General features: G+C 50.8%; 1 protein-coding gene across 1 annotated transcript; it reads right to left on the bottom strand.

Moving 5' to 3' along the window:
- Window positions 1–3,221: 3,221 nt before the first annotated feature.
- Window positions 3,222–22,593, bottom strand: LOC123346679 (butyrophilin subfamily 1 member A1-like). Its single transcript, XM_044984153.1, has 10 exons — window positions 22,491–22,593; window positions 19,614–19,970; window positions 16,978–17,259; window positions 13,831–13,947; window positions 11,289–11,321; window positions 11,163–11,195; window positions 7,588–7,608; window positions 6,851–6,871; window positions 6,721–6,747; window positions 3,222–3,850 (listed from the first exon to the last, which is right to left on the bottom strand). The coding sequence occupies exons 1-10, from the start codon at window positions 22,591–22,593 to the stop codon at window positions 3,291–3,293; spliced, it is 1,554 nt and encodes a 517-aa protein (XP_044840088.1). The 3' UTR covers window positions 3,222–3,290.
- Between the last annotated feature and the right edge of the window lie 1,872 nt (window positions 22,594–24,465).

Consider the following 24,465-nt stretch of genomic DNA (forward strand, 5'->3'; position numbering starts at 1 on the left):
GTATCTAATGAAAAGTTTGTCATGTTGGGTGTCTTTGGCAAGCTCATGGTATACTGAGCATTGTTGTTATGGTAATATTATAGTAATGTTATGGGGTGTAATTTCATGTATATATAATTATGAGGCTGAAAATGTGTCCTCATGGCTTAAAGCAAGCCCAGGCAAAAACTCCCCCAAAGCAGAGGGGCAGTTCACACCTCATCAGGGCATGTATGGGACAAACCGAGCCCAGCCTCACAGGAACAAAGGACACTGGCCTAGGCAATAACAAAGGATCTGTTGGACTCTGGATTGAGTCACCCCCCTTCATTTTGTCACTTTGGGACTGTGATGAGGTAATGCTCACCTGACCCTGGGAGCGGGGGGGGGGGGGGGGGAGGGGGAAGACACAAAGCCAAGAGGGAAGAAAGAACATGATAAAAAGGAGAGACATTTGCCAGGCTCTTCCACCTCCATCTACAGACATCACCACCAAGTGAGGGAAGCGCTGATCAAAGGGGAGAGCCTGGCTGACGGGCAACCAGCCAGCCTGTGGTGAAAAGCATCTAAGTTTGTAAGGGCATTGAAAGTGTTAAAATGCATTTTGCTTTTATTTCATTTGACCAAATCCAACTTATGTTTGATTTGCAATCACTTAAAAATCTATCTTTGTAGTTAATACATCTGTTTGTTTGTTGTACCTGAACCTGTGCATTTGGTTTGAAGCGTGTCAGACTCCCCCTGGGATAACAAGCCTGGTACATATCAATTGCTTTGTTAAATTGATGAACTCATAAGCTTGCAGCATACAGCAGGCATACCTGGACACTGCAAGTTGGAGGTTCCTAGGATTGCATCTGGGACTGGAGATATTGACTAGTGTCATTCGGTTGCACAATCCAAGGAGCAGCTTCCATGCCAGAGGCTGTGTGTGAACAGCCCAGGAGCAGGGCTTCTCACAGCAGAGCAGTGTAAGGCTGGCTCCCAGAGTCAAGGATTGGAGTGACCTAGCAGATCATTGGTCCAGACAACACTAGAGGGAAACATCACAACCACCATTATCATGTTTACTTTGCTTACTATATATGGGATTATAATAAAAATGTCACAGGAAAGATTCAAATGATAACTCTAGCCTGTGTCCATGCACATAGGTTGTTAATCCCTGGAAATTGCTGAAAGCAGATTTAATCAGGCTATATCCAGTACCACAGAAGCGATACCAGTTTGTACTGACAGGTACAGATGATTTTTCAAAATAGGTAGAAGAATTTCCACTTAGAACTCTGACAGCACATGAGGTAGAGAAGAAGACATGTAAAATTATATATTATGACAAAGTTCTGTCCTTGACTTTGTGGGTCCTGCGTTTCCTGGCAGATTTTGCTAGCCTCAGAGGCTCACTGTGACCCTCCACGTAGCTCTTCTCTCTCTAGAGGCAAGGGTTACAGCTTACTGAGCCATTTTCATCATAAGCCAACAAGAGAGGTGAGGAGAAGCAATCCTCCCTCACACAGTCTCTGTTGTCTTCCAGTCTCAGTGATTAATCAGGGAGGAGACAGGAGAACCCAGGCCCACCCTCTACTCTGGGCTCCAGCCCAGGGACCCTAAAAATTAACAGCTATGGTAGCTGACTTTTTGGAAATAGGACATGTACAATTCCCTGGGCCACTTCTTCACAGCAGCCCCCACTCAATATCTCCTTCACCATTACCTCAGGGCCTTCTTCCTTGCACCTGATATGGATTTGTACTGCTTCATTCCTCCAACAACACAGCTCACTCCTAGCACCCACCCCCTCACTTACTAACTGGGAGGCTTTTAACTAGTTCCAGCCAGCCCTTGGTTGGCTTCAGGTGTCCCAATCAATCTAGCTATCTCCACTGCCTTCTAGAAGGATCTTAATTGGCCCCAGGTGTCTTGATTAACCTGGAGCAACTGCCATTTGGTTACCATGGTACCAGGGATTTGTTTAGCCTGGGGCTAAACGGTTCCTCTCTACTTTACTGTAGCCATCTGGCCTTGCCCCATCACAATGTCACCATGGCGGTCCAGAGCAGATACTGGCAGATCTAGGTTCTGAATTGAACAATGAGGTAACAGTTTACATTGGGTGTTATTTCCACTCTATGGTCAATTACACAATCATGGCCGTGTGACATGGGCTGTGAGCAGCTACAAACTGAGCCCTTTGGAAGCCAGCACCCTGGTCACTGAGAACATCCAGGGAACCATTGCAATTAGAGTAGGAGGGACTGAGCAGTTTGGGTTTGGAAGGGCAGAGGGGATCACTTGCACCTGTAGGGAGCCTGATGAGGTCACTAGCTCCACGCTGAGAAGAAAGCAGCAGCATAAAAATCTGAATCAGGGAGCAGGAAGGGCTCCTCGTAACTGCTGCTATGTTGTGATGCACCATAAAAAGTCATAAAGAGACACAGTGGAAGTTCCCTAGCAGACTGCATACTGCTTCATTCACACAGAGGTCTGCCAGCCAGGGGTTGCAGGAACTGATGGGGGAGCCCATTCATAGTTAGAAATTTAAAAATGAACATTGCCTGCAATCGCTTCATGACTCTTCATGCTGTAAATTGTGAGTGACAACACATTTTTGTGTCTTGTCAGACAGTAAAAACCATGTTGTACATTAACCTATTTGCCAACATTTTTTCCCATGTAATAACACAATAAGACTGGATAAGAAACCACAGTAATTACACATAAGTCAGTGAGAAATAGGGAAAGGAACACAGATATTTCTGAAAGAAAGTTTAGGGGGAAATTATCTAGGAAAAATAGTTTCAGCAGCCCATGCCACCTAGACACCAGCAGACTAGATAAAAACCACAAATGAATCCATCAAAAGATAATTTTAGGATATTTATTTTCAAATAATCAAGGTAAGTGTAGGGCACATGCCATGAATGGCATATTGTGAATAAATCTTCAAAACTGAATTATGACATTGAAAATGTTCATAACACATCATGGTTAAAACAAAAAGGAGTCCTAGCAATGCCATGTGATGTGCCTCCCCTCAGACTCTGCTCAGGGGTAGAAAATTCTGACAGGAGTGAAAGACCCCATCCCCCACCACCTGCTACCCCTGGGGCAGGGGACGGGAAAGGTGGGGGATGGGGGTTCCCAGGTGTCTGGTTTTTGACTGGAGGCTCCAGTTGAAAAGGGAAACTGGCAGCGTCCAGTCAACACAGAAAGTCCAGTTGCTGCAGTAACTGGCCCCCACCACTGGCGGAGGGGAGGGTGGGAAGAGCAACGACATTGGAAGGGGCCAGTCTGTGCCGTGGGTGTCACAGTCAGGGACAGAGATTCCCTTCGGTCTGAGCTGGGACCGGGCAGATTTTCAGGGGATCTGCATTTGTACCCCAGGTGTTGACACCAGGATAGAAATAAGGGCGGAGCTTCCCGGAGAAGGTGTCAGTGAAAGTGAAGAGATGGGACCTGTCAGTCACATTGTAAAACGAGACCTCGCCTGCCTCATAGTCCAGGAAAATCCCCACCCGGCTGGGCCTGACGCTCACGGGGAGGGGGGTCAAGGGGGAGGTGAGGGCCTTGTATTCCTCCTCCCTCAGCCACACGACCCAGAATCCATCCTCAGGTGTGGCTGTGATCCATCCCTTCCTGCTCACAGATTCACTACAAACCCCCAGATCCCATCTTGTCTTGTCTCCCACCTCCACCTCCCAATAATGCCTCCCACCCGCGAACCCCTGAACGCCCAGGACGGAGGGACAAGGATCAAATCTCTCAGGGTTGTCGGGCAGATCCTGTCGTGTATGTCCACATCTCACACGTTTCCGATCCTCAGACAGGATGAGTTTGGGATTTGCCGTGTCTGGATCCAGAGTCACGTCCACTGGGGAGAGAGTCACAGCGTCAGGGCCGGGGGCAGGGGCTGGTCACTGGGATCAAAGGTAAATTAATCTGCGTCCCCATTAATTGCTAGGCGTGGGGGGAGGAAGGGGGAGTCTTGCCCTTTAAGGAGAGTCAGGGCCCTGTCTGCCCATGAGAGAAAACTTGAGGGGAACGACAGGAAGGTGGGGAGCAGAGGGATGGCGAAGGGGAGGGCAGGTTCCAGGGGCGAGGGGAGGGATGGGCATCAAGAAGAAGGAGACAGACCCCAGGGAGCACAGGGAAGCAAAGGAAGGGGCAGGTAGCAGGGGGCAAAGGGGTGTAAGGGAATGGGGCGGCGGCCAAGGGGCAGAGGAAATGAGAAGAGGGTGGACTCCAGAGGGGCAGATCAGAGTCAAGAGGAGGGACAGGTGCCAGGGGTGGGGGGATGATGAGTGGGGCAGACACCAGGAGCATGGGGGGTGGGAAGGAAATGGGCAGGTGCCAGGGGGACAGAGTGAGGCAGGAACCTGTGGGAGAGGAGCTTGCTAGGGCAGGGGTGGTCACTGGAGCACAGAACAGAGAGAGGGGAGGGGCTGATGTTGGGATAGAGTGGGGTGAGGAGAGGAACGGCAGAGGAGGGGCAGCACCAGGGAGCAGAGGGTGGGTGGGGCAGAAGCCATGGTGCGGGGATAGGGGGGAGGAGAAGCCCTGGACCCTGGCAGAACATGTGGGGCTGAAGTCTCTGGGTCGGGAGCCCCAGCCACCCTAGGGGCAGAAGCTGCAGGGCTGAAGCCCCGACCCCACTCTGTGTGGAGCTGGCCTGAGCCCCTCTCTCTCCCGTGCCCCCTGTGCGGAGCTGGCTCTCACTCTCCAGCTATGGAGAAATTCAGCCAAATCTACCCACCTTGGTATCTCCATTTCCCCCCTCACCACACAGCCATGAAGGGATTCAGCCTCGGAGGCAGGGTCAGGATTAGCCCCATGTGGCAAGTGGGATCTAGGGCACCCAGAGGTGAAGTGACTTTCCCAAGGCTAAGCAGGGAGTCAGTGGCAGAGCAGAGAACCAAACCCAGGACACCTGAGCCCCAGGCCTGTGCCTTAACCACTAGGACACCCTTCCTACCTGAGGAGGAGGAACCTCCTCTGCCGCTTTGAGTGTGTGGACAGTGCCCCCAGGAGGTGCGGAGCAGAGCGAGATGGGTAAAAGGACACAGGTGGGAAGCAAGAAGGGGGAAACATCAGGAAGGGGAGGGAGCAAGGAGTTACAGAAGAAACAAGGGGGAGGGAAAGGGGCAGGGAGAGTGATAGGAAGGAAGTGGAGAACAGAAGAAGGGAGCAGGGAAAGACTCCCCACTGCTTGTGCCTCCCATCCACCTTCTTCCCACAGCCATCCCTGGCCCTCAGCTCCCAACCAGGCGCTAAGCCGGGGTGAGGCACAGCGTGAACACAATGTCTTTACACAGGGGTGTCAGTGAAGACAGCGTGTAGCTGAGTGTAATGATTTTAACACACTGGAATTCATGACAATGTAATGCTGTAGTTCGTTACTGTTTGAATAATGACATTGCTGTGATACCTGTGACAGACACACATTCAATAAAAGAATATGAAGGAAGTGTATAAATATGCTGAAAATTGTCAGTTTTGAGGGAGGCTGAACGCCCCCCCCCCCCACCCAACACACAGACCTCGCCTTCAAGGCAGGAGGGAGCAGAAAGGAGTGAGCAGTGGGCAGGAGATGCTCAGGGGAGAGGATCTAAGGGGAGGAGGCCGAGTGGGGGCAGGAAGAGATGGAGTGGGGTAGAGTGAGGGCAGGACCATGGGGAAGGGGGCGGAGCCAAGATGGGGCACCCATCGGCAAAACCAAAAGTCAGCACCTATGCACACACAGAGCTCAGCCACGGCTGTGAGGCAGAAAAGCTGCCGCGTGGGCACAATTTGTTGCAACTGGGTCAGGGGAGTGTCACAAGCTGGTGATAAAAACCTGTCTGCCCTTGTAGTGGGGACAGGGCCTTCCTCACCCCAGATCCATGGAGACACTGAACAGCTCCTGTCAGGGCCTGTTACGCTGGAAGGAAATTGTGGCTAAAGCCCAGTCTGAGCCTGCTGCTGGGAAGAGAGAGCTTGGAAGTTCAGTTCAACCATCACTCAGCCCTGCAGCCTGCAGCGAGAAGCCAGTTCTGTTCCATCTGTCTTCCCCATTCCTCTACTGTGTATCTGAAGCTTGGGGGAGGTGGAGAGGCTAACAGAAGCTGACCTGTTTCTATACCACATTTTCTCAAATAAAGTAATAGCTATCCTAAAAAAAAAAAAAAAAAAAAAAAAAAGATGGCCAGATAAGAATGTCCATCCTGCAGAGCCCAGGTACCGCCCTGGAAAGGTGACACCAGGGGGCAAAAAAAACAGGAGTACTTGTGGCACCTTAAAGACTAACAAATTTATTTAAGCATGAGCTTTCGTGAGTTACAGCTCACTTCTTCGGATGCATAGAATGGAACACACAGACAGGGGATATTTATACATACAGAGAACATGAAAAGGTGGAAGTATGCATACCAACAGGCAGAGTCTAATCAATTGAGATGAGCTATCGTTAGCAGGAGGAAAAAAACTTTTTGAAGTGATAATTAAGATGGCCCATAGAAGGTGTGAGGAGAACTTAACATAGGGGGCAGTATTCCCTCACCAATCAGCCCTTTCCCAAAGGGGGCAGGTCCCTCCTCTGCAATAAACCTGGGTTTTGTCTGCCCCTTTCCATCCACCCCCAGTGACATTGCTGTTTTCAGCCCATTGAATGTCATAGGAAAATGCTCTGTGCAGGGAAAGGAGCAGAGAGCTCCCAGGGGGAGGTGGGTGTCATCATGGATAAAACACTAGTGGTATGTACAGTACCTGAGTAGAGCTGGGCGCGTCTCCACCCTGCAACCAAACACAGACAGAGGGGTGAGAACTCCCCTGAACACAGACACACTGAGCAGGAGACAATGTCACACAGGGTGATACTGGGGGGAATGGAACTTACTGAGCTCAACCTGGAGTTTATCTAAAAATAAAACAAGGAGAAATGAGTCAGTGTCACATTATCTTGCAGAAGAGAAGCAAGTCAAAAAGACCTTAAAGCACATAGGAGTCACCAACCCCTCCCGTGAAGAGCTCACAGTCTAACCGGACAAGACAGGCACAGGGCTGGGGAAGGGGCAGAACGCACAAGCAGAGTGAGCAGAGCGATAGTGCAAATGCCACATCAGTGCCACCATTTAACAGTCACACTGTGCTGTGTGGGAGAGAGGGGGAGCAGGGGGTGGAGTGAGATTGGGGTGACAGGACCGGGTGAGAGGGGGTTGGAGCTGTCAGCCAATCAGCACAGGAGAGAAGACAGGCAGAGTGACGCTGTCACAAGTAGCATGATGACATCATCAACCACTATGTCCCTCTGGACACAGAGGAGGTGAACTACAACAGCCAGCTCACAGCCTGGGCACAGCGCTGGCTACAGGCAGAGTGACCCCAAATCTGCTCCCGCCCCCGGCTGTGTGGGAGCAACAAACCCGTGGGAATTCAGTGAGTGGGGTTTGGGTCTGTTCGCTCCGTGTCCTGAGTGCGAAGGCTGAGGGGCCGAGCTTCTCTGTGCACCGCACAAACCAGACTGACTTTCTGTTCACAGTGAGCTCTAAGAGCTGCCCAGAGGGGCTATGAACCTTGTTGTAAAGTCTGAGATTCCCCCTCCTGTCCCCAGTGAAATGAACAAAGGGACCTCACCTTTCTCTGCACGATGCGCCGCTGGAAGTGAATAACAGGAGAGGTGGGTTACAAGGCAGAAGATTTATCTGTAAGTATTGCAAACTCATTGGAATCATTTTTCTGCTGGTAGAAAGTAGAACACACAGGGGCTCTGCCTCTAGCTATTCCCACTGCCCACGTTATACTGGGGACACAAGGCCAGGTGCAGGCAAAACACTGAGTAAATGGCCATCTCCTTTCCTCTCTAGCTGAGTGAAGGGAGGCCCCACACTGAACTTGGTGGCATTTCTGTCTGTCTGTAATGGGAGAACTTTTGAAAACCACGTCCATCAGCTCCAGCGTGTTCTAGGCATCAGTGGGTGGAACCCTCCTGATTTTCATGAAATCTGGACATTTGTAACAGCCCGATTCCCTCGAGATACAGGGTGAGGGGAAAACAAAAACAAAAACGAGGAGTCCTTGTGGCACCTTAGAGACTAACAAATTTATTTGGGCATAAGCTTTCCTGGGCTAAAACCCAATTCATCAGATGCATGCAATGGAAAATACAGTGGGAAGATATATATATATATATACAGAGAACATGAAAAAATGGGCGTTGCTATACCAGCTATAACGAGAGTGAGCCATTAAGGTGGGCTAAGGGTTTCAGGTGAGGGTGAGGTCAGAGTTAGGGTTAACAGGCTCCTCATTCCACTCCAGTCACCCCCTCTCCTGCTGGGCTTCTCACCTCCCCTTCAACCAGCCCCTGCCAGCTGGACTCCTTACGCCCCTATTCCAGCCTGGCCCCTCGCCTCCCCACCCTGCTCAGAACCCTACGGATATGGGGGAAAATCGGAAAAGCCTGATTTTAGTGGAAATTAGTTTTTTCCAGTTTTCTGCTTTTCTCAAAAATCAGTAGGGTTATAGCTACAGTGTGTGTGGGGGGGAAGGGACCCATTTGAAGGTTGCGGGGCTGGGGTGAGCCCAGCTGGATGCAGCCCTGGGCCTATGTAAGCAATGAAGTAAGCAACCCTCTAGTTACAGAATTGCCACATCATTGTGCTCCAGGATCTAAACTCTCAGGGTGAGATTCTGTGCTCAGAACCCGTAGCCCAGGGGCACAGGAGGGCTAAGGCAGCTTTAAGCACTGCCCCGTATCCCCCTGATCCTGGGTGCTCTGGATGCTAAAGCAGCCCCCGCTGTAACTCAGGGCTTGTCTGCACAGGAAGGTTACACCAGTACATGGTAAGGTGGGAATTTAAACTGCTCTTGTTACACGGGTATAACACCGCATGTCAGTGCTGTTATCCCGTAATGGGAGTGAGTTTTTCTGGCTTATCTTGTGCCTTTAGTTACAGCAGCCTTTCCCTAGGTGAAGGGCAGCAGCACAGCCCAGGATCTCTGCAGCACTGTGCCCTGGGCCCCTCTCCTGACACCACCCTCTTGTTCCCAGGTCCATCTCCCACACACCTACAATAGGGGTTGTGAGTGGGTCCTCAGAGGGCAGCCTGTAGCTGTTCACTGCAGTGGCTGCACTGGAGGAATCCTCCCGCACCTGGATCCAGGCCTTCTGGAGCCCTTTAATGCTGCTCTGGTCCTTTTACTGACCATAAAGAGGTTGAAGTGTGGGTGAAAATCTCATCCTCCATTTATTAAAATGTGCCCAGTTTTTATGGGTATGAAGGCATAATTGAGCAAGTGATCTCAGTGTAAGCAGTGCTCCAGCCCATCGAGATCTGCCTGAGTCTGCAGGCAGCGCTGTTTGCTGCTCACACTCAGCACAGTGGGATTGGGAAGCTGACATTAAGGGTACGTCTACACTACGGGACTATTCCGAATTTGCATAAACCGGTTTTGTAAAACAGATTTTATAAAATCGAGTGCGCGCGGCCACACTAAGCACATTAATTCGGTGGTGTGCGTCCGCGGTCCGAGGCTAGCGTCGGTTTCTGGAGCGTTGCACTGTGGGTAGCTATTCCCTAGCTATCCCATAGTTCCCGCAGCCTCCCCCGCCCCTTGGAACTTCCGGGTTCTGTCTGGAGAATTTTTAAAAATGATTCTGAATTTCATCTTCTATAACGGAGCGCTGATAGAACGGATTTGCCTGCCCTTACAGCGATCACGTCCGCATGGTCCATGCTGGAGCTCTTTTTTAATTTTGATTTCGGACTGCATCGCCACCCGTGCTGATCGGAGCTCCACGCTAGGCAAACAGGAAATATTCAAAAGTTCGCGGGGCTTTTCCTGTCTACCTGACCACTGCATCCGAGTTCAGATTGCAGTCCAGAGCGGTCAGTGGTGCACTGTGGGATAGCTCCCGGAGGCCAATACCGTCGATCAGCGGCCACACTAACCCTAATCCGATATGTTAATACCGATATTGGCGCTACTCCTCTCGTTAGGGAGGAGTACAGAAACCGGTTTAAAGAGCCCTTTATATCGATATTAAGGGCCTCTTGGTGTGGACGGGTTGGGCGTTAAATCGGTTTTACGCTCCTAAAACCGATTTAAACGCCTAGTGTAGACCAGGCTCCAGGCCTGATCAATGACAATTTAATTATCACCATTTGCAATTGTCTCACTACTGATCATTTTAGCAGAAACATCCAACTTCTGTGCTTCTCCCTCACAGCTGGATGAGGACAGGTACTGGGGAGGGCGGCAGTGGGGCAATGGCAGAGGGCACTGGGGCAGCTACCTGTCATCAAAGGTTGCTGTGGTGAGGAACAGTGAATACAGGCCCCTCCCTCCTCCATCCAAATACAGTGTGAGCTCTGTGCCTGCTAAAATAGGGAGAGGAGATACATTCTCCCTCCCTTCCTCCAAGTATGAAATGCCTCATGGTCCTGGATACCAGAACGAACACGAACACACACACACACACACACACACACACACACACACGGTCACTGAGGGTGAAATCCTGCCCCTTCCCTCATTACATGGCCGTGGAAAGGCCAGAACACGGGGGGATCCCATGTGAGGAATTGTGTTAAATACTGGACAAGTCTCAGTCCCCAGCAATGACCCTGGTCTCTGGCCCGGCCAGGCTAGGGCGACTCAGGCCTGGCCTCAGGGTGCTGTGTCTGTAATTTCCATGGGGTTTTAGGGCAAATGGCCCCTTCCCCTTCAGAGCCCGTCTGTGTCGGCGCGAGCAGCCCTGAGCTCACTGCTTGGGCTCTGGTGCCAATACGGAGACACTGCCCATCACCCCTTCAAACACCAGCACGTTATTTGTAATTGTTCCATCCCACGGGTGTTTTGCAATTTCTCCAGCATACACACTTACTCTCCCTCTCCCCTCCCTCCCCACTGGAATTGTCTCTGTGCAAATACCTTCCCCCACAACGCCTGCTGAAGGGAGGGGCTCTGCTGATTTCCCACCCATCACCGCTCCCCATTGCTCTGCCAGGTCCCCGCTGCAGGCGTTGCAGCCCATGCAGCTCCATAGCCACAGCCTGAGCCATCACGTCCTATGGGCCCTCCATGCACAGCTGGGTCCCCAGAGGTGAGGGGGGAATCCCTAACTGTGACGATCTTTACATCTGCCACATTTTGGGGTAACATTCTCGTATAACCTTTAACCTACCCCACTGGCCCCAGACACTGACCTTTCTCGCGCTCCAGATCAGATCGCAGCTTCTCTATGGGGAGAAAAGGGGGAGAGATGAGATTCCCCTGTCATATTTCTGGGAATAACCCTTACATCAATTAATGTAACTAGCCCAGACACTGACCTTTCTCGCTCTCCAGTTCAGATCGCAGCGTCTCTAGGGGGAGAAAAGGGGGAGAGGTGAGATTTCATTCCCTCATGTTTATGGTGAAGTTCCTATTGTTTAATGCAGCTCTGCTGTAGGTATGAAATAGAGGAACAAAGGGAGAGACACAGATGGGTCTGTCTGTGGAGGTCCCTGCACTCCCATCCCAGGCCAACTTCCAATCTTAGGGATGGTGCCTGCCTCCTGGTCCTAACGTTACAAGGGAATAGCTCCCTGTATGGCCCGGTTCAGTGGGAGGTGCCCCAGCTAAGAATGGGGTGGAGAGGCCTTTCTTTAGCTGGGTGCTCAGGTCAGCGTGAGCCAGGGAGGGGTGTGTGAATGGGCCCCTACAGGCATCGTCTCTAAGTTCAGCTCTTTCCCATTGGGAGCTCGACCCTGTGGTGCGTCAGCCCTGGGGTACCAACACTGCTGGAAATGGAGGTTGCAACATGTCTGCCAGTCACTGCTGAGCACAGCCTGAGCGAGAGCATCTTGTGTCCTAGTGTGAGCAGCGTGTCAGAGCAGCCGTGCAAATCCTGAGTGTGTTTGTGTTATTACAGCATCCTAGCCCCAGCTCACCAGTGCAGCTGGTGCGGAGAATTCTCTGAAAGGCCCAGGGAACAAGACAGTGACAGTTGATTGTTCTGATGGTTTCGTGTTTGGAAATGAGCCCAACAGAATTCTCTCTGGGCCCACAGACAAATTCTATACACCACTCAAAATGAGTTAATCCCTGTCACCTAATCAGTGCTGCCAACTCTCATGATTTTGTCATGAGTCTCCTGATAATTATTATTTTCCTTAAACCCCCAGCTCCTGGAGTCTAGTGAAGATGTGATGATTTCAGCCTTCCTTCTTAGAGAAAAAGTATGTTTCTAGCCCTTGTTTCAAAATGTGACTCCAGTGCACCCTATAGGCTCAAAAAGCAGAAGGCAAATAAAAAGAAGCCCCCATCGACTATTGTTACATCATCCCATGATTTTAAAGCCAATCTCCTGATTGCTGGTGAGCCTGATTCATGATTTTTGAACATTTGGGGTTGACAATTGTGATAAATGGGGGGGGGGGTCGGTCCCTTTAGTGGACACCCAGCCAGCCAGTTAGCTATAGCATCCGTCTTGGTACCTGTTCTCTACTTGCTTTACCTGTAAAGGGTTAAAAAGTCTGACTGCACGCATAGGTAAAGGGAAGTGAGTGGGTACCTGGCCCAAAGAGCCAATGGGAGGGCTAGAACTTTTTAAAATTGGGAAAAAACTTCCCTTTGTCTGTCTGTCTGTTGTTCTCCGGAGAAGAGGGGAACAGGGCAGCAGTGATGCTGTGAGAAGCTGAAGGCCAGGGATGAAAATCATCAGAATCATACCTAAGAATTGCTTATTTGGAACCCAGATAAGTAAGTAGATCAGAAAATGTGTAGGAAGATGCAACTAGGTTTATTTTGTTTATTTCTTATGGCTTGTGGACTCCTCTGTGCTAACCCCAGATGCTTTTGTTGCTTGTAACCTTTAAACTGAACACCCAGAAAATTATTTTTGGGGCTTAATTTTTGGAATTGCTCTTTAATCTGAGTTTTCAGATGTATTTTCTTTCTTTTTGTTTTTAATAAAATTTACCTTTTTAAAGAACAGGATTTGGATTTTTGTGTCTTAAGAGGTTTATGCACATGATTTTTTGTTAGCTGGTGGCAACAGCTGATTTCTTTATTTTCCTTTCTCAGCTCTTCCCCGGGGATGGGGGAGATGAAAGGGCTTGAGGGTGCCCCACAAAAAGGAACTCCCCTGTGCACCTTCCTGGGTTCCAAGCGGTTTTGCATTTGGGTGGTGGCAGCTTCTACCCATCCAAGGTCAGAGAGAGGCTGCAACCTTGGGAGTTTAATACAAGCCTGGAGTGGCCAGTATTAATTTTTAGAGTCCTTGTGGGCCCCCACCTGCTGCACTCGAAGTGCCAGAGTGGGGAATCAGCCTTGACAGCAATCCTGTGGACTCAGCCCACATAAAGCCGTGAACTACACCAGTTCACACCTGGTGCTGACAGAGTGTGTAGGTGACAGTTCTAAAGGTGCAACATCCAGTTCCAACTTTCACAAGTACAAAGCACAAGAAAACAGCACAGCTCCTCTCTGCTTCTCTGAACTACCTGCTTCCGTCCCCACTGAGAAATCACTATAACAGACATTTCCCCTTCCCAATTCTTCTGACACTGGTACATTTCTACATACAATTCACAGCACTTCAGGTGAGAAAACCCTCCGGGTGGGACTTTCACAGCTACCTTGGGGGCTTGTACATTCAGTGCCCATTACTGTAAATAAAAATTGGGCATTCAGACCTCTTAGGCAGCTACGAAAAGCCCAGCTTCCTATAAACACACAGATCACTGAAGGACCATTTCTGCGTTTTGTGATCACTGCCTGGCACTCTCCTGAGGAACACTGAATCAAAGGCCCTTAATCCCGGTCTCTCTACCTTTGGTTTTGATTTTCACTGTCTATCACACATCAAATTCCTCCCTCTTGTTAATTTACCTTTTGCTCTGTGCTGCCTCCAGATGCAGTAACTGGCCAGGAGAATGAGAACAGCCAGGATAGCCAGAATCACACCCAGAGCCACCAGCCCAGGATTGACTCGTGGGAAAAACAGCTCTGCAAGAGAAAGTGCCATTGACTTGGGAGCAAACACGTGCAGAATGAAGGCAGGACTCTGTGACAATGGTGACTCTGTGACTAGTTAAAAGAATCTCCAGGTGAGATGTGGCTCCTTTGTGCTTTATTATTCAGCTAATGAAAGTCCAAGTTTTAGCCTGGTTACTGAGCATGGTTAATGAACGGGATGGGGGCTGTTGTGGGTAAGGAGGGGGTAGGGTGCAGATCTACTATGTTACACCTGGGATGTGTCGTTCCATATTCTTTATGAAAACATAACTGAGATATACTTAATGCAAGATGGCTCATGTGAGATATGATTTGAAAGGTTCTGATTTACTGAATGCGATGATCCAATTTGTATGCCTGTATCATGTCTGTATCTGAAGTTAGGAATATTAACTATGTATCTGCATTTCGACTATGCTATTTTGGGTGACACCCTTGCTAACACTTCAGGTACAACAATGGAAAAACCAGACAGTGCTGATGGCCCATCGGCAAGAGACAATGGACGGTAAAAGAGCTTAGTCTTCCCATGAACCTGTGGGTCAGCCTGTGAAGAATGGCTACAGGGGCCCTACAGAGGCATGTGACCATGTCACCTGATACCGGAACCCAGCCTGAATTCTGCACTTTTCCATGAGATGCTGGGGTTGGGGTCAAACTAGGAAACAAAGGATTCCCGCCTTACGCAAATCCTATTTAAGGGTGGGGAGTGAGGTAATCCAGGTCCTCAGTTCTCCCCCATAAGCTAGTCAGCAGTGCAGCACTTTGAGATCTGAGATGAACAGGGCTTTACAAACACAACCATCTTATTATTATTATATAGATGAAATAATCATTCAGTATTAACAAAGTTATTTGCCAATTTTTAGAAAAACTTCAGATTTTATATATTTTTGAGCTGCTCTTAGGTCAGATTTTGCTTCTGAATATTTTGGGCCTGATCCTTTATTGCCAGCACTCCCAAAGCTCCCGTCGACTTGGTTATGCAGGGCCGCCCAGAAGAGGGGCAAGAGGGGCAATTTGCCCCAGGCCCTGAGCCCCGCAGGGTCCCCCATGAGAGTTTTTTGGGGCCCCTGGAGCGGGGTCCTACTCTCGCTCTGGGGGCCCCGGAAAACTCTCGTGGGTCCCGGAGTTTCTTCCGCTCCCGGTCTTCGCCGGCGGAGGGTCCTTCCGCTCCGGGGTAGAAGGACCCACCGCCGCCGAATTAGCACTGAAGCTCAGATGGGTCTTTGGCAGTAATTTGGCAACGGGGGGCCCTTCCGTTCCGGGACCCGCCACCGAAGTGCCCCAAAGACCCGCGGCGAGGGCTCCCCGCCACCGAATTACCGCCGAAGACCCAGCTGCACTTCGGAGGTGGGTCCCGCTTTGGCGGTAATTCAGTGGTGGGGGGCCCCCGCCGCGGGTCTTCGGGGCACTTTGGCGGTGGGTCCTGGAATGGCAGGGTCCCCCCGCTGCCGAAGACCCCAGGCCCCCAGAATCCTCTGGGTGGCCCTGTGGTTATGCAGGGAAGGAAGGATGAGGCCCACTGTGTGACTGTGAAATGAAAACCCACAAGATACATTCACAGGGCGAGCGGGGTCACCCTCGCTGTGGAGCTCTGTGTTGATGGACTTTTCTGCAATTGAATACAAGTTACAGCCTGATCCTCAGTTCTGACTTGGGCAATGGAAGTTTTGCCAGAGTCTGAAGTGCAGGAGGGGGCCCATAGTGCAGCTGTTACACGGATGGGGTAGTTTCAGATGTAATCTGATTAGCGATGCTCAGACCATAGCCAAGGATCTCTTGTGCTAGTCAGGAAAAATGACTTAATTAGCCTGATTTTCATAAATACTCGGCACCCACAGCTCTCACTGAGAGCAAAGGAGAATTCCCTCCCCACCCCCACTGAGAACTGTGATGGTCACAGCACACACAGAAGTTAGACACAAACATAAATACTCTTGCTGGAAGGTTGCAGCGTTACACAACTTTATGTCTGAATCCAGAACCTTAAGACGCAAGAACCCACAACAGAGATGGGGTGGAGTGTGGGGGAGGGCTGCTCCCTAAGGCAGTGAGCAGAAATTACCCCACCTTGCTTTACGTTGCCTTGTCTATATAGGAACAGTTAGTGCGTGGCAGGCTGGGGTATAAATCCACCTTGCACTAGCCTGCTGTGCACTAACTGGCTGTGTGCACTCTGCAGCCAGGCACTAAAAGTTCCCTTGTGCACATTGATCTGTTCCCATTTCCAAGTGGGGTAGATCAAAGCACACTACGGAATTGTTAGTGCACGTAGCAGGGCTCACACAGACAGTTAGTGCGCAGGCAGATTTACACCCCAGCTCTGTCCCTGTCCCTGTCGACAAGCCCTGATTCTGCTCACATGCTTTCCTACAGAGCCCTCTAGCCTGCAGACAGGACCTGGAAACACCCCACTCTTAAAGTGATAGTTGCAATTCCAACACAGTCCTCACTATACCACCACCACAAAGGAGCGTTCCCTCTCCCAGCCCCAATAAGAAGGATGATGATTGCTGAGTCCTGAGCTGTTATGAAAATCTGGCCAATGGCGTCCCAGCCTGCAAGGTGCTAAACACCCTCAGCTCCTACTGGAGTCGACGGGTATGTCTACACTGTAATTAGCACCTGCAGCTGGCCCCTGCCAACAGACTCAGCCTCGCTGGGCTCGGGCTAAGGGGCTGTTTAATTGCAGTGGAAACTTTCTGGCTCAAGCTGAAGCTCAGGCTCTGGGACCTTCTCACCTTGCAGTGACCTAGAGCCTGGTCTCTAGCCCAAGCCCAAACGTCTACACCACAGTTTAACAGCACCTTAGCCCGAGTGAGCTGGCACGGGCCAGCCGCAGGTTTTGAATTGCAATTCAGACACATTCAAAGAGAACTGAGGTTGTTCGGGACTTTCCAAGAAGTGCGCAGCACCTTGAAGGTTCAGGCCAATAAACAGGAGACACAATGACAAATACTCTCTGCCCATGTCTGCAGCGTCTCAGTCTATCCATGTGCGGCTGGGATGGGCACTGACCTGCTACGGAAATCTCTGACTCTCTCTCCTGGTTGAGTTGCGGGTTCCTGACACAGCAGGATACTTTCTGGTTGGACTCTTCTGTTAGAACAATGGCAATCTCTGCTTGAAACAGGCCATTGGCCTCTGGGGATATTTTTTCAGAGTCTGATTGTAAGATCTTCCCCAGGAGATCTCTCCACTCAGCTTCGGGCTCTGGGTACCATCCGGCTGATCGACACACCACCCGGATCCCTCTGTCCTGATGTCCCTCCACAGAGATGGCAGGAGCAGAGCCCAAACCTACAGAAGAAATAAATGAACTTGTGACAATCCTACAGTGCCCAGTAATGAGCCAAACATTTTATTACATCATTATCAAAACCCATTTCTCATTAAATTAATAGTCAAATGTAAGTCCACGAGTGCAGCTGGAGCACCCATGGAGTAGGCATCTATGGAGAGGAGGGTGGAGAGAGGAAGAGAAACAGGGCGTGTGTGTCTGTAGCTCCTAACAAGAGAAGCAGCTGAGAACCTGTCCGAAGCCCGGGAGGGACAGAGTAGCTGACTGGGGACACCCAGGACAGGAGCCAGGAGGAGCATTGTGACGGGAAAGAATCACCTGAGGACAAATCAGAGCTGGACCCAGTATCCCTGTCACCCAGAGCTGTATGGGGCCCTGAGTACTGGGGCTTGTGATCTTGCATTGGGAATAAAGAGGGAGGCTGCAGCCAGGTAAGTGGGGAGGTGGTCGCTCTGTGTGGCTTTGCAGAGAGCGGCAGAGTAGGGCACCGGAAGGTTTGTTGGGGAAAGTTCACTGGCACCAGAGACGACCAGGATACCCAAGACTCATTGCTGAGCTGGAACTCGACTCAGAGTTCAGGAGTCCTGGGCAGACGCAGTGCTTGGCATCTACCCTTTTATGTTGTGGTACCACTGGGGCCTCGTGCTGGATCTCAGCCTGTTTTATCCTCAACCCCCATATTCCCCGTTGTTTTTCTCCCTTCATCCCTCTGTAAATAAATATTTCCCCTTCCTATATTCTTTGTACTATTCCGGTGTGTGTGCGTTTATCCCAGAGGATTTCGAAGAGGTGCCCCTGGCACAGGGATGACTCATGCCTGCCGGCAGTGGGGGACACACAGAGTGAGGGCAGCTGGCTTCAGCGGTATTATTAAGCATGTTCAGTACAACCCAGGCAGCAAATCTGGGGGAGCATGTGACCCCGCATGCTCCCTGACACATCACTTGTGGCCTGGGTGGAAGGGAATTACCCTGCTGCACTCCAGAGCACGCCTGTTCCTGGCAAGTATCAGAGGGGTAGCCATGTTAATCTGGATCTGTAAAAAGCAACAAGTAGTCTTGTGGCACCTTATAGACTAACTGATGTATTGGAACATAATGCAAACTGGACACCCTATTGCATAATGCTCCAATAGGTCTGTTAGTCTATAAGGTGCCACAGGACTCTGTTGCTTGTTCCGGGCCGGAGCCGCTCTGCAGAGCAGACTCCATCTCGGCCACAGGGGCTCTATAGTTACATATTAGTTCCTAACAAATACTCGTCAATGCAGAATGACGGTTGCCCGGCAGGGCCTTGTGCCTTCCCAAAATGCAGAGAGCGGCTAAACTTAAACGTCTGAAACCCAAGAGATACAAAGTAACGGCTCACAGCGGCCCAGCCCTGCCACCTTAACTCTGCCCGCTGGGCTGGCAACAGGCGCTGGGCACGGTTCAGTGAGGGTGGTGCCGTAATACACAGGCATGAGGAAGGGCTGTGAGAAGGTGCCATTGCTTGTGTTGTGTTTCTTGGATTTGTTTTCCAGCATCTCTCTGCCATCACTCCTGCTGCCTTCCCTGTGTTCGCAGTCACTGTAGTGACTGGTGGAGGGATTCATTCGAGCAGGCTGGCAGAGCTCTCACTGCGATGTGAGGAGAGGGATCACGTTTGCCTCATTTCAGTGCTGAGGTCTGTAGGCTGTGTCAGTAGCAATGCACAGAGGTGTCTTATTGCCATGGGGATTGTCAGCAGTCTGGTGTTTGCTGCACCTGATCTAAACCTCACATCACCGTCACAGAACTAGCTACACCTGTTCCCTTCTGGTCTGTCTGGCAGCACCTTCAGGCATCAGGCCACCTGCCTTCATCTGTCCTGGGGGGAATTCCTCAACTCTCCCACTCTTAGACAAGGCGCAGGGCCACTGGACCCTGTGCATCGAGCACTGTTACCCTGTGGGTGCCAGACACCAGCCAAGATCAATCCCAGCTGGTGGCATCAGCATGGGGAGGATCAGCCATTGTTTGGTGCCAGGTGTGCACAAAAAAGTTGTAATAATCACAACATGTTAATATCATCTGTCCTTTCAGGGGTGTTTGTGTATCTCATTAACTTCTTGCTCTAATGACCTCAAATTTAGCTCACTAACCTCAACCCAGAGTCCAATGAGTCACAGAAATTTTCAAGACAATCTGAGTATGCGTGTGGATTTTTGAACCCTCAGAAAAAAACAGTTGTTAAACAGTAAACTAGAATCAACCTTAACCAGAGCAGAGCTACCCCCCACCATGAGAAAAATCAAGAGTCATCTCACAATGAACCCTCTGACTCCACTTATTACCCTGTTGAAGATGTCAAAGTATCAGAACAAGTCACTGACCTGCCACCTGCAGTTCCAAAAAAGCATCTTTATAAGAGACACCGGACTGAAAAAAACATTTGTACTGCCCATTGTCGGAGGGTCGGATATCGCGTATTCTCAGGGAAACACTCCCATTCTTGATGTCGCCTTTCAAGAGTTCAGTTCTTCCTTGATATTCCGGCATCTGATGTCTATACTGATCCTGCCCATCACGGTACAGGTGCACGACTATAGAGAACTCGGATCGGAACCATCTCAGCTCCATGTTCTCAGCACTCATCCTGGGGGAGAGGTGGCAGGGCAGGACGGCCTCCCCACCTAGGGAGGCAATGATTGGACGGTCAGGTCCAATCACTGTGAACTCTGCCGTGAAATGTGCAAAGAAAAATTGAAGTTAAATTGGCGAGGCATTGGAAGTGGCATTAACTGAGCAGTAAAACACACAGTAAGAGAGTTCCCTGCGTTAGAAGTGAACACCCCATACCCAGGCAGTGCCCTAGATATGTCTATGAGTGCAGAGAGTCACAGGCTTCGGGTAACTGCACCTCTGATCCCCTAAGTGGTCTGCTCAAGGAACGACCCCTTAGGTCTCAGACTCCAGCTGTCACCTCTCCCTGGGCAGGGACCCACATCCCTCTCCCTCCGCACTGGGGTTTTAGGCTTGCAGCCCCCTTCAATTAACTGGTTTTCCCAGCAGGCCTGACCAAAGACCAGCACCTGCGTTTTGCTGTCACTCCCAGGGCTATGAACACTGTGTGCCAGCAACTACCAGTAACCAAACGGCTCTTCCAAAGCAGAGAACATTGAAGGATAAAAGCTTGACAGAAAACGTAGCATAAACCAATCAAAGGTCTGAACCTGTTACACTTATCCCAAAGGATTCTCATTTGGCACATGGGACTCACTGGTAGGGTCAAAAGTCTTTCCAAACTTTCTCTCAGGGTACATCTTCACTACTCACCGGATCGGCGGGTAGTAATCGATCCCCGAATGCGCTCCCGTTGACTCCGGAACTCCACCTGAGTGAGCTGTGGTAGCGGAGTCAACGGGGGAGCCGTGGACGTCGATCCCGCGCCGTGAGGACCCAAGGTAAATCGATCTAAGATACTTCGACTTCAGCTACGCTATTCACGTAGCTGAAGTTGCATATCTTAGATCGATCCCCACCCTAGTGTAGACCTGCTCTTAGGGTTTGTTCTTTTGGTTAACAAGTCACATCAGTTTGTAGCCCATGATCCCAGGCCTCTGACCAGTTTAAATCGAGGGTTTATACCAAAAATCTTTGTTCTCTTGGGCTTCTGGGACCTGCCCTGAACTAGTTTAAGCAATTTCCCCGGGGTGGTACTTCTCTGGAGCTGTTATCTGTCCCAGCAGTAACTACCCCCCATGGTTCGTAGATACTGGAGGAGATGGGGTAACCCTCCCCCTTGGAGTGGTTTACAATCCTGTGCCCACAAAGACACATACAGCACAGGGGCTCTCAAACTTCACTGCACCACGACCCCCTTCTGACAACAAAAATTACTACACAGCCCAGGGGGGCGGGGTGGGGGGGAGAAGGGGGAAAATTCCAAGCCTAAGCCCCACCATCCTAGCTTGGCAGGGGGCAAAGCGAAAGCCTAAGGGCTTCAGCTCCAGTCAGGGGGGCCTGTAACCTGAGCCCCACCACCCAGGGCTGGAGCCATTGGGCTTCGGCTTTGCACCTGGGCAGTGGGGCTCAGGGTCTTGGCTTGGGCTTGGGCTTGGCTTTGGTCCTCAGCAACTCTAATGCCAGCCCTGGCGACTGCATTAAAACAGGGTCGCGACCCACAGTTTGAGAATCGCTGATATAGCACATAAGATACTATTTATAATGGGGACACAAAGACACACAGAATATTCATAGTCCCCAAAATACTACGTGTGGCTGCAATATCTGTCACACAACGTACACAAGGAAATGTTATACACTGTCCATATTTTCTCTGACTAGGGCTCTGATGTCTCATCGGCACCTTGGGTATAATGGATATTGAGGGTCTGGTTCGCTGATACACAAGGACCTTTCATGATGCTGAAGTGCCGGCGCCTCTGCAACTAGTGTAGGGATGGTGTAAGGGTCTGCAAGATGTAAAGATATGAAAATAGCTCATCACTATGCAGGGAAAGTTAGAGCTCAGATAACAGAGAGAGGGGAGGAGGCAGATAGAAAAGAGCATTGGGCAGAGAACCAGCCGTTGTGGAACTGCACAGGGGGGGGGGGGGGAGAGGTCTCAGGGCAGAGACTCAGCATCAGGAGAGACAGAGAGAGCAGGTTCAATTAGCAGGATGGAAACCACAGCAGGAGGGAACTAAAATGCCAGAGTAGCAGTGCAGGCAGCCCCAGGGGTGGAGTGAGTCACTATAAGGCCTTCACCAATGGCACAGAATAAAGAAGACAGCAAATATCCTCACATCCTCACTGAGACACAAGGTTTAGCTCTCAGCCCTAGTCAGATGTACCTAGTGCAGTATGAACGGCTTGTGTGTTTTCGATTCATAACCAGAGAGTTGGGGAGTCATGACTCTTTGGGGCTGAACAGTCTGATCTGTGACTGATACAGTCCGGCAGTGCAGTGTAAAGGAATTGGGTAGTGTCCCTTTAAATAGTTTGGGAGCTCCATAATGATGCTCACCATGTTCTATGTCTTAGAAGCCGCCAGTCAGAGCAGCAGCGTGTGTGTAGCTAGGCCTGACAAGATTGCGTATAGGTAGCAAACATGGCTACTGGGGACCCATCAGTGCCCTGTGGTTTCTCCACGTTGCTGGTTGTGGGCAGATTGAGCAGGCGTGGTTTACAAGACAAGGCAGTGATGTGAGATGGATGGTGATGACCAGCAATAGCAGCAAACCCAGCGAGGAGGCCGGAGCTCCTACCTGACGCCAGCCTGTGAATCTGTAGAGCGAGGCAGAGAGCGACGTAGCCGGGCAGAGCGGAGCTCACTGTGGAGCCGGGGGAGAACATGGGAATCTTCCCCATCATCGTAGCTGGGTCTGGAGAACAGAGGAAATAAACCAGACGGTGAGTGAGTGGGATGCAGTGACAGGACAGTACCGCGGGGCAGTGGGGAGGAGGTAACAAGCCTCACTGCTGCCTAACATACACCAGACGGGAAGGGATTTCCCCCACAATCCTTGTCTGCCCTGGCTCTGAGCACGGTCAGATGTCACGGTGCCAGCAGCCAGTCCATATCATGTTCACACCATGGCTGGCACCCGTGGAGCTGTCTGGTCTTATTTAGATTTTAATACACTCTTGAGAGCAGGGATGGTCCCTCACTACTGGTGTGTACGGTGCCCGGCACAATCAGGCACCCATCTTGCTTGGGGCATTTAGATACTCCCATAGAATGGGACATATTAAGGAAAACAAGCCAGTGCAGGCAAGGCCATTGAATGTGGTATGAATTGCTGTGGGAAAAAGTGGCTCCATCTCCCAACCACACCTGTCCCAGGTGAGGGACCTCTGGGGATTTCCCAAGGAGCAGTTCAGTCCCTGACCCTGATGATTTTGCATGTGAGTGACCCACCCTCATTGCCTCTAGCATTGGTGCAATGTCAGGATTGAATTCTGAGCAGGCTCACCACGTCTCTGTGCCCCTGGGATCTGCAACATTTAAACCGCTCTAAGGATACGTCTCCACTGCAAGCTTCCCTATGGGGCAGACAGACGTGTGCTAGCTCTGTTGGAACTAGCACGCTAAATGCAGCAGTGTAGCTTTGGTAGCCTAGGCATCAGCTCAGGTTACCTGCCAGGATCACGGTGGGGATGTACTTGGGCAGCTAGCTCGAGCGGCTACCCACGCTACATTGCTGTTTTTATTGCACTATCTTGAGCATAAAGAACAGGAGTATTTGTGGCACCTTAGAGACTAACAAATGTATCTGAGCATAAGCTTTCATAGGCTAAAGCCCACTTCCTCAGATGCATGCAGTGGAAAATACAGTAGGAAGCATGCATGCATCCACTGCATGCATCTGATGAAGTGGGCTTTAGCCCATGAAAGCTTATGCTCAAATAAATTTGTTAGTCTCTAAGGTGCCACAAATACTCCTCGTTCTTTTTCCTGATACAGACTAACACGGCAACTCCCCTGAAACCTGTCTTGAGCACCTGTCTGTCTGTTTAGGGGGGAATTGCACCGCCCAGCTGCAGTGTAGATGTATCCTTAGAGACAGAGAGCTTTAGGCTCACACTGCACCCAGCCATGCGACTTCCGCCAGGCTGTACAGTGGTGTAAAATCCTCCAGGAATCAGGCTGTGCCTGTAACTTCCCGTACACTGGAACAGCTGCCAGGGCCAGTGTTGCCCACAGAGCGGCCAGCGGTGGCCCAGAAGGGAACCTGACCAGGGCTCCAGGGCACAGACTTGTGGCCTCCTCCCACTGACTGAGCTCTAGGGGGAGGTGAAGCACCCCCTGTCCTGGCAGGCACCCATGGGGGGGGAGGGGTGACAGTGGTAACAGCACCTGCCTTCTCTCGCGGCAATGGCCTTGCAGACTCGGGTGGGGCTGGGAGGGATTAACTGAATCTGGACCAAGGGTTTTCTCTTCTAGTCTTTCACCCCCTCCCTCTGGAACTTCAGTTTAGTGACAATAACAAAGACGGGGGGGAGGGGGAGGAGAGAAACACAAATACACAAACACACACACACCTGGCTGTCACAAAGGGAGCCCAGCTCTGTGCCGGCGTCCCAGTCTGTGTTCAGACGAACAGAGACATTTCTGAGTTTGCAGGGACATTCCCACAGCTAGGTTGACATTCAGAGTCAAGAGGTGCCAGTTTCTCCTGAAAATCCCTTCAGTGAGGCCCATTGGTGCTAACAGCCCATCTGAAGGGACCTCAGTGCCAT

Source organism: Mauremys mutica, chromosome 12 (genome assembly GCF_020497125.1).
Source record: "Mauremys mutica isolate MM-2020 ecotype Southern chromosome 12, ASM2049712v1, whole genome shotgun sequence".
NCBI classification, from domain to species: domain Eukaryota; kingdom Metazoa; phylum Chordata; order Testudines; family Geoemydidae; genus Mauremys; species Mauremys mutica.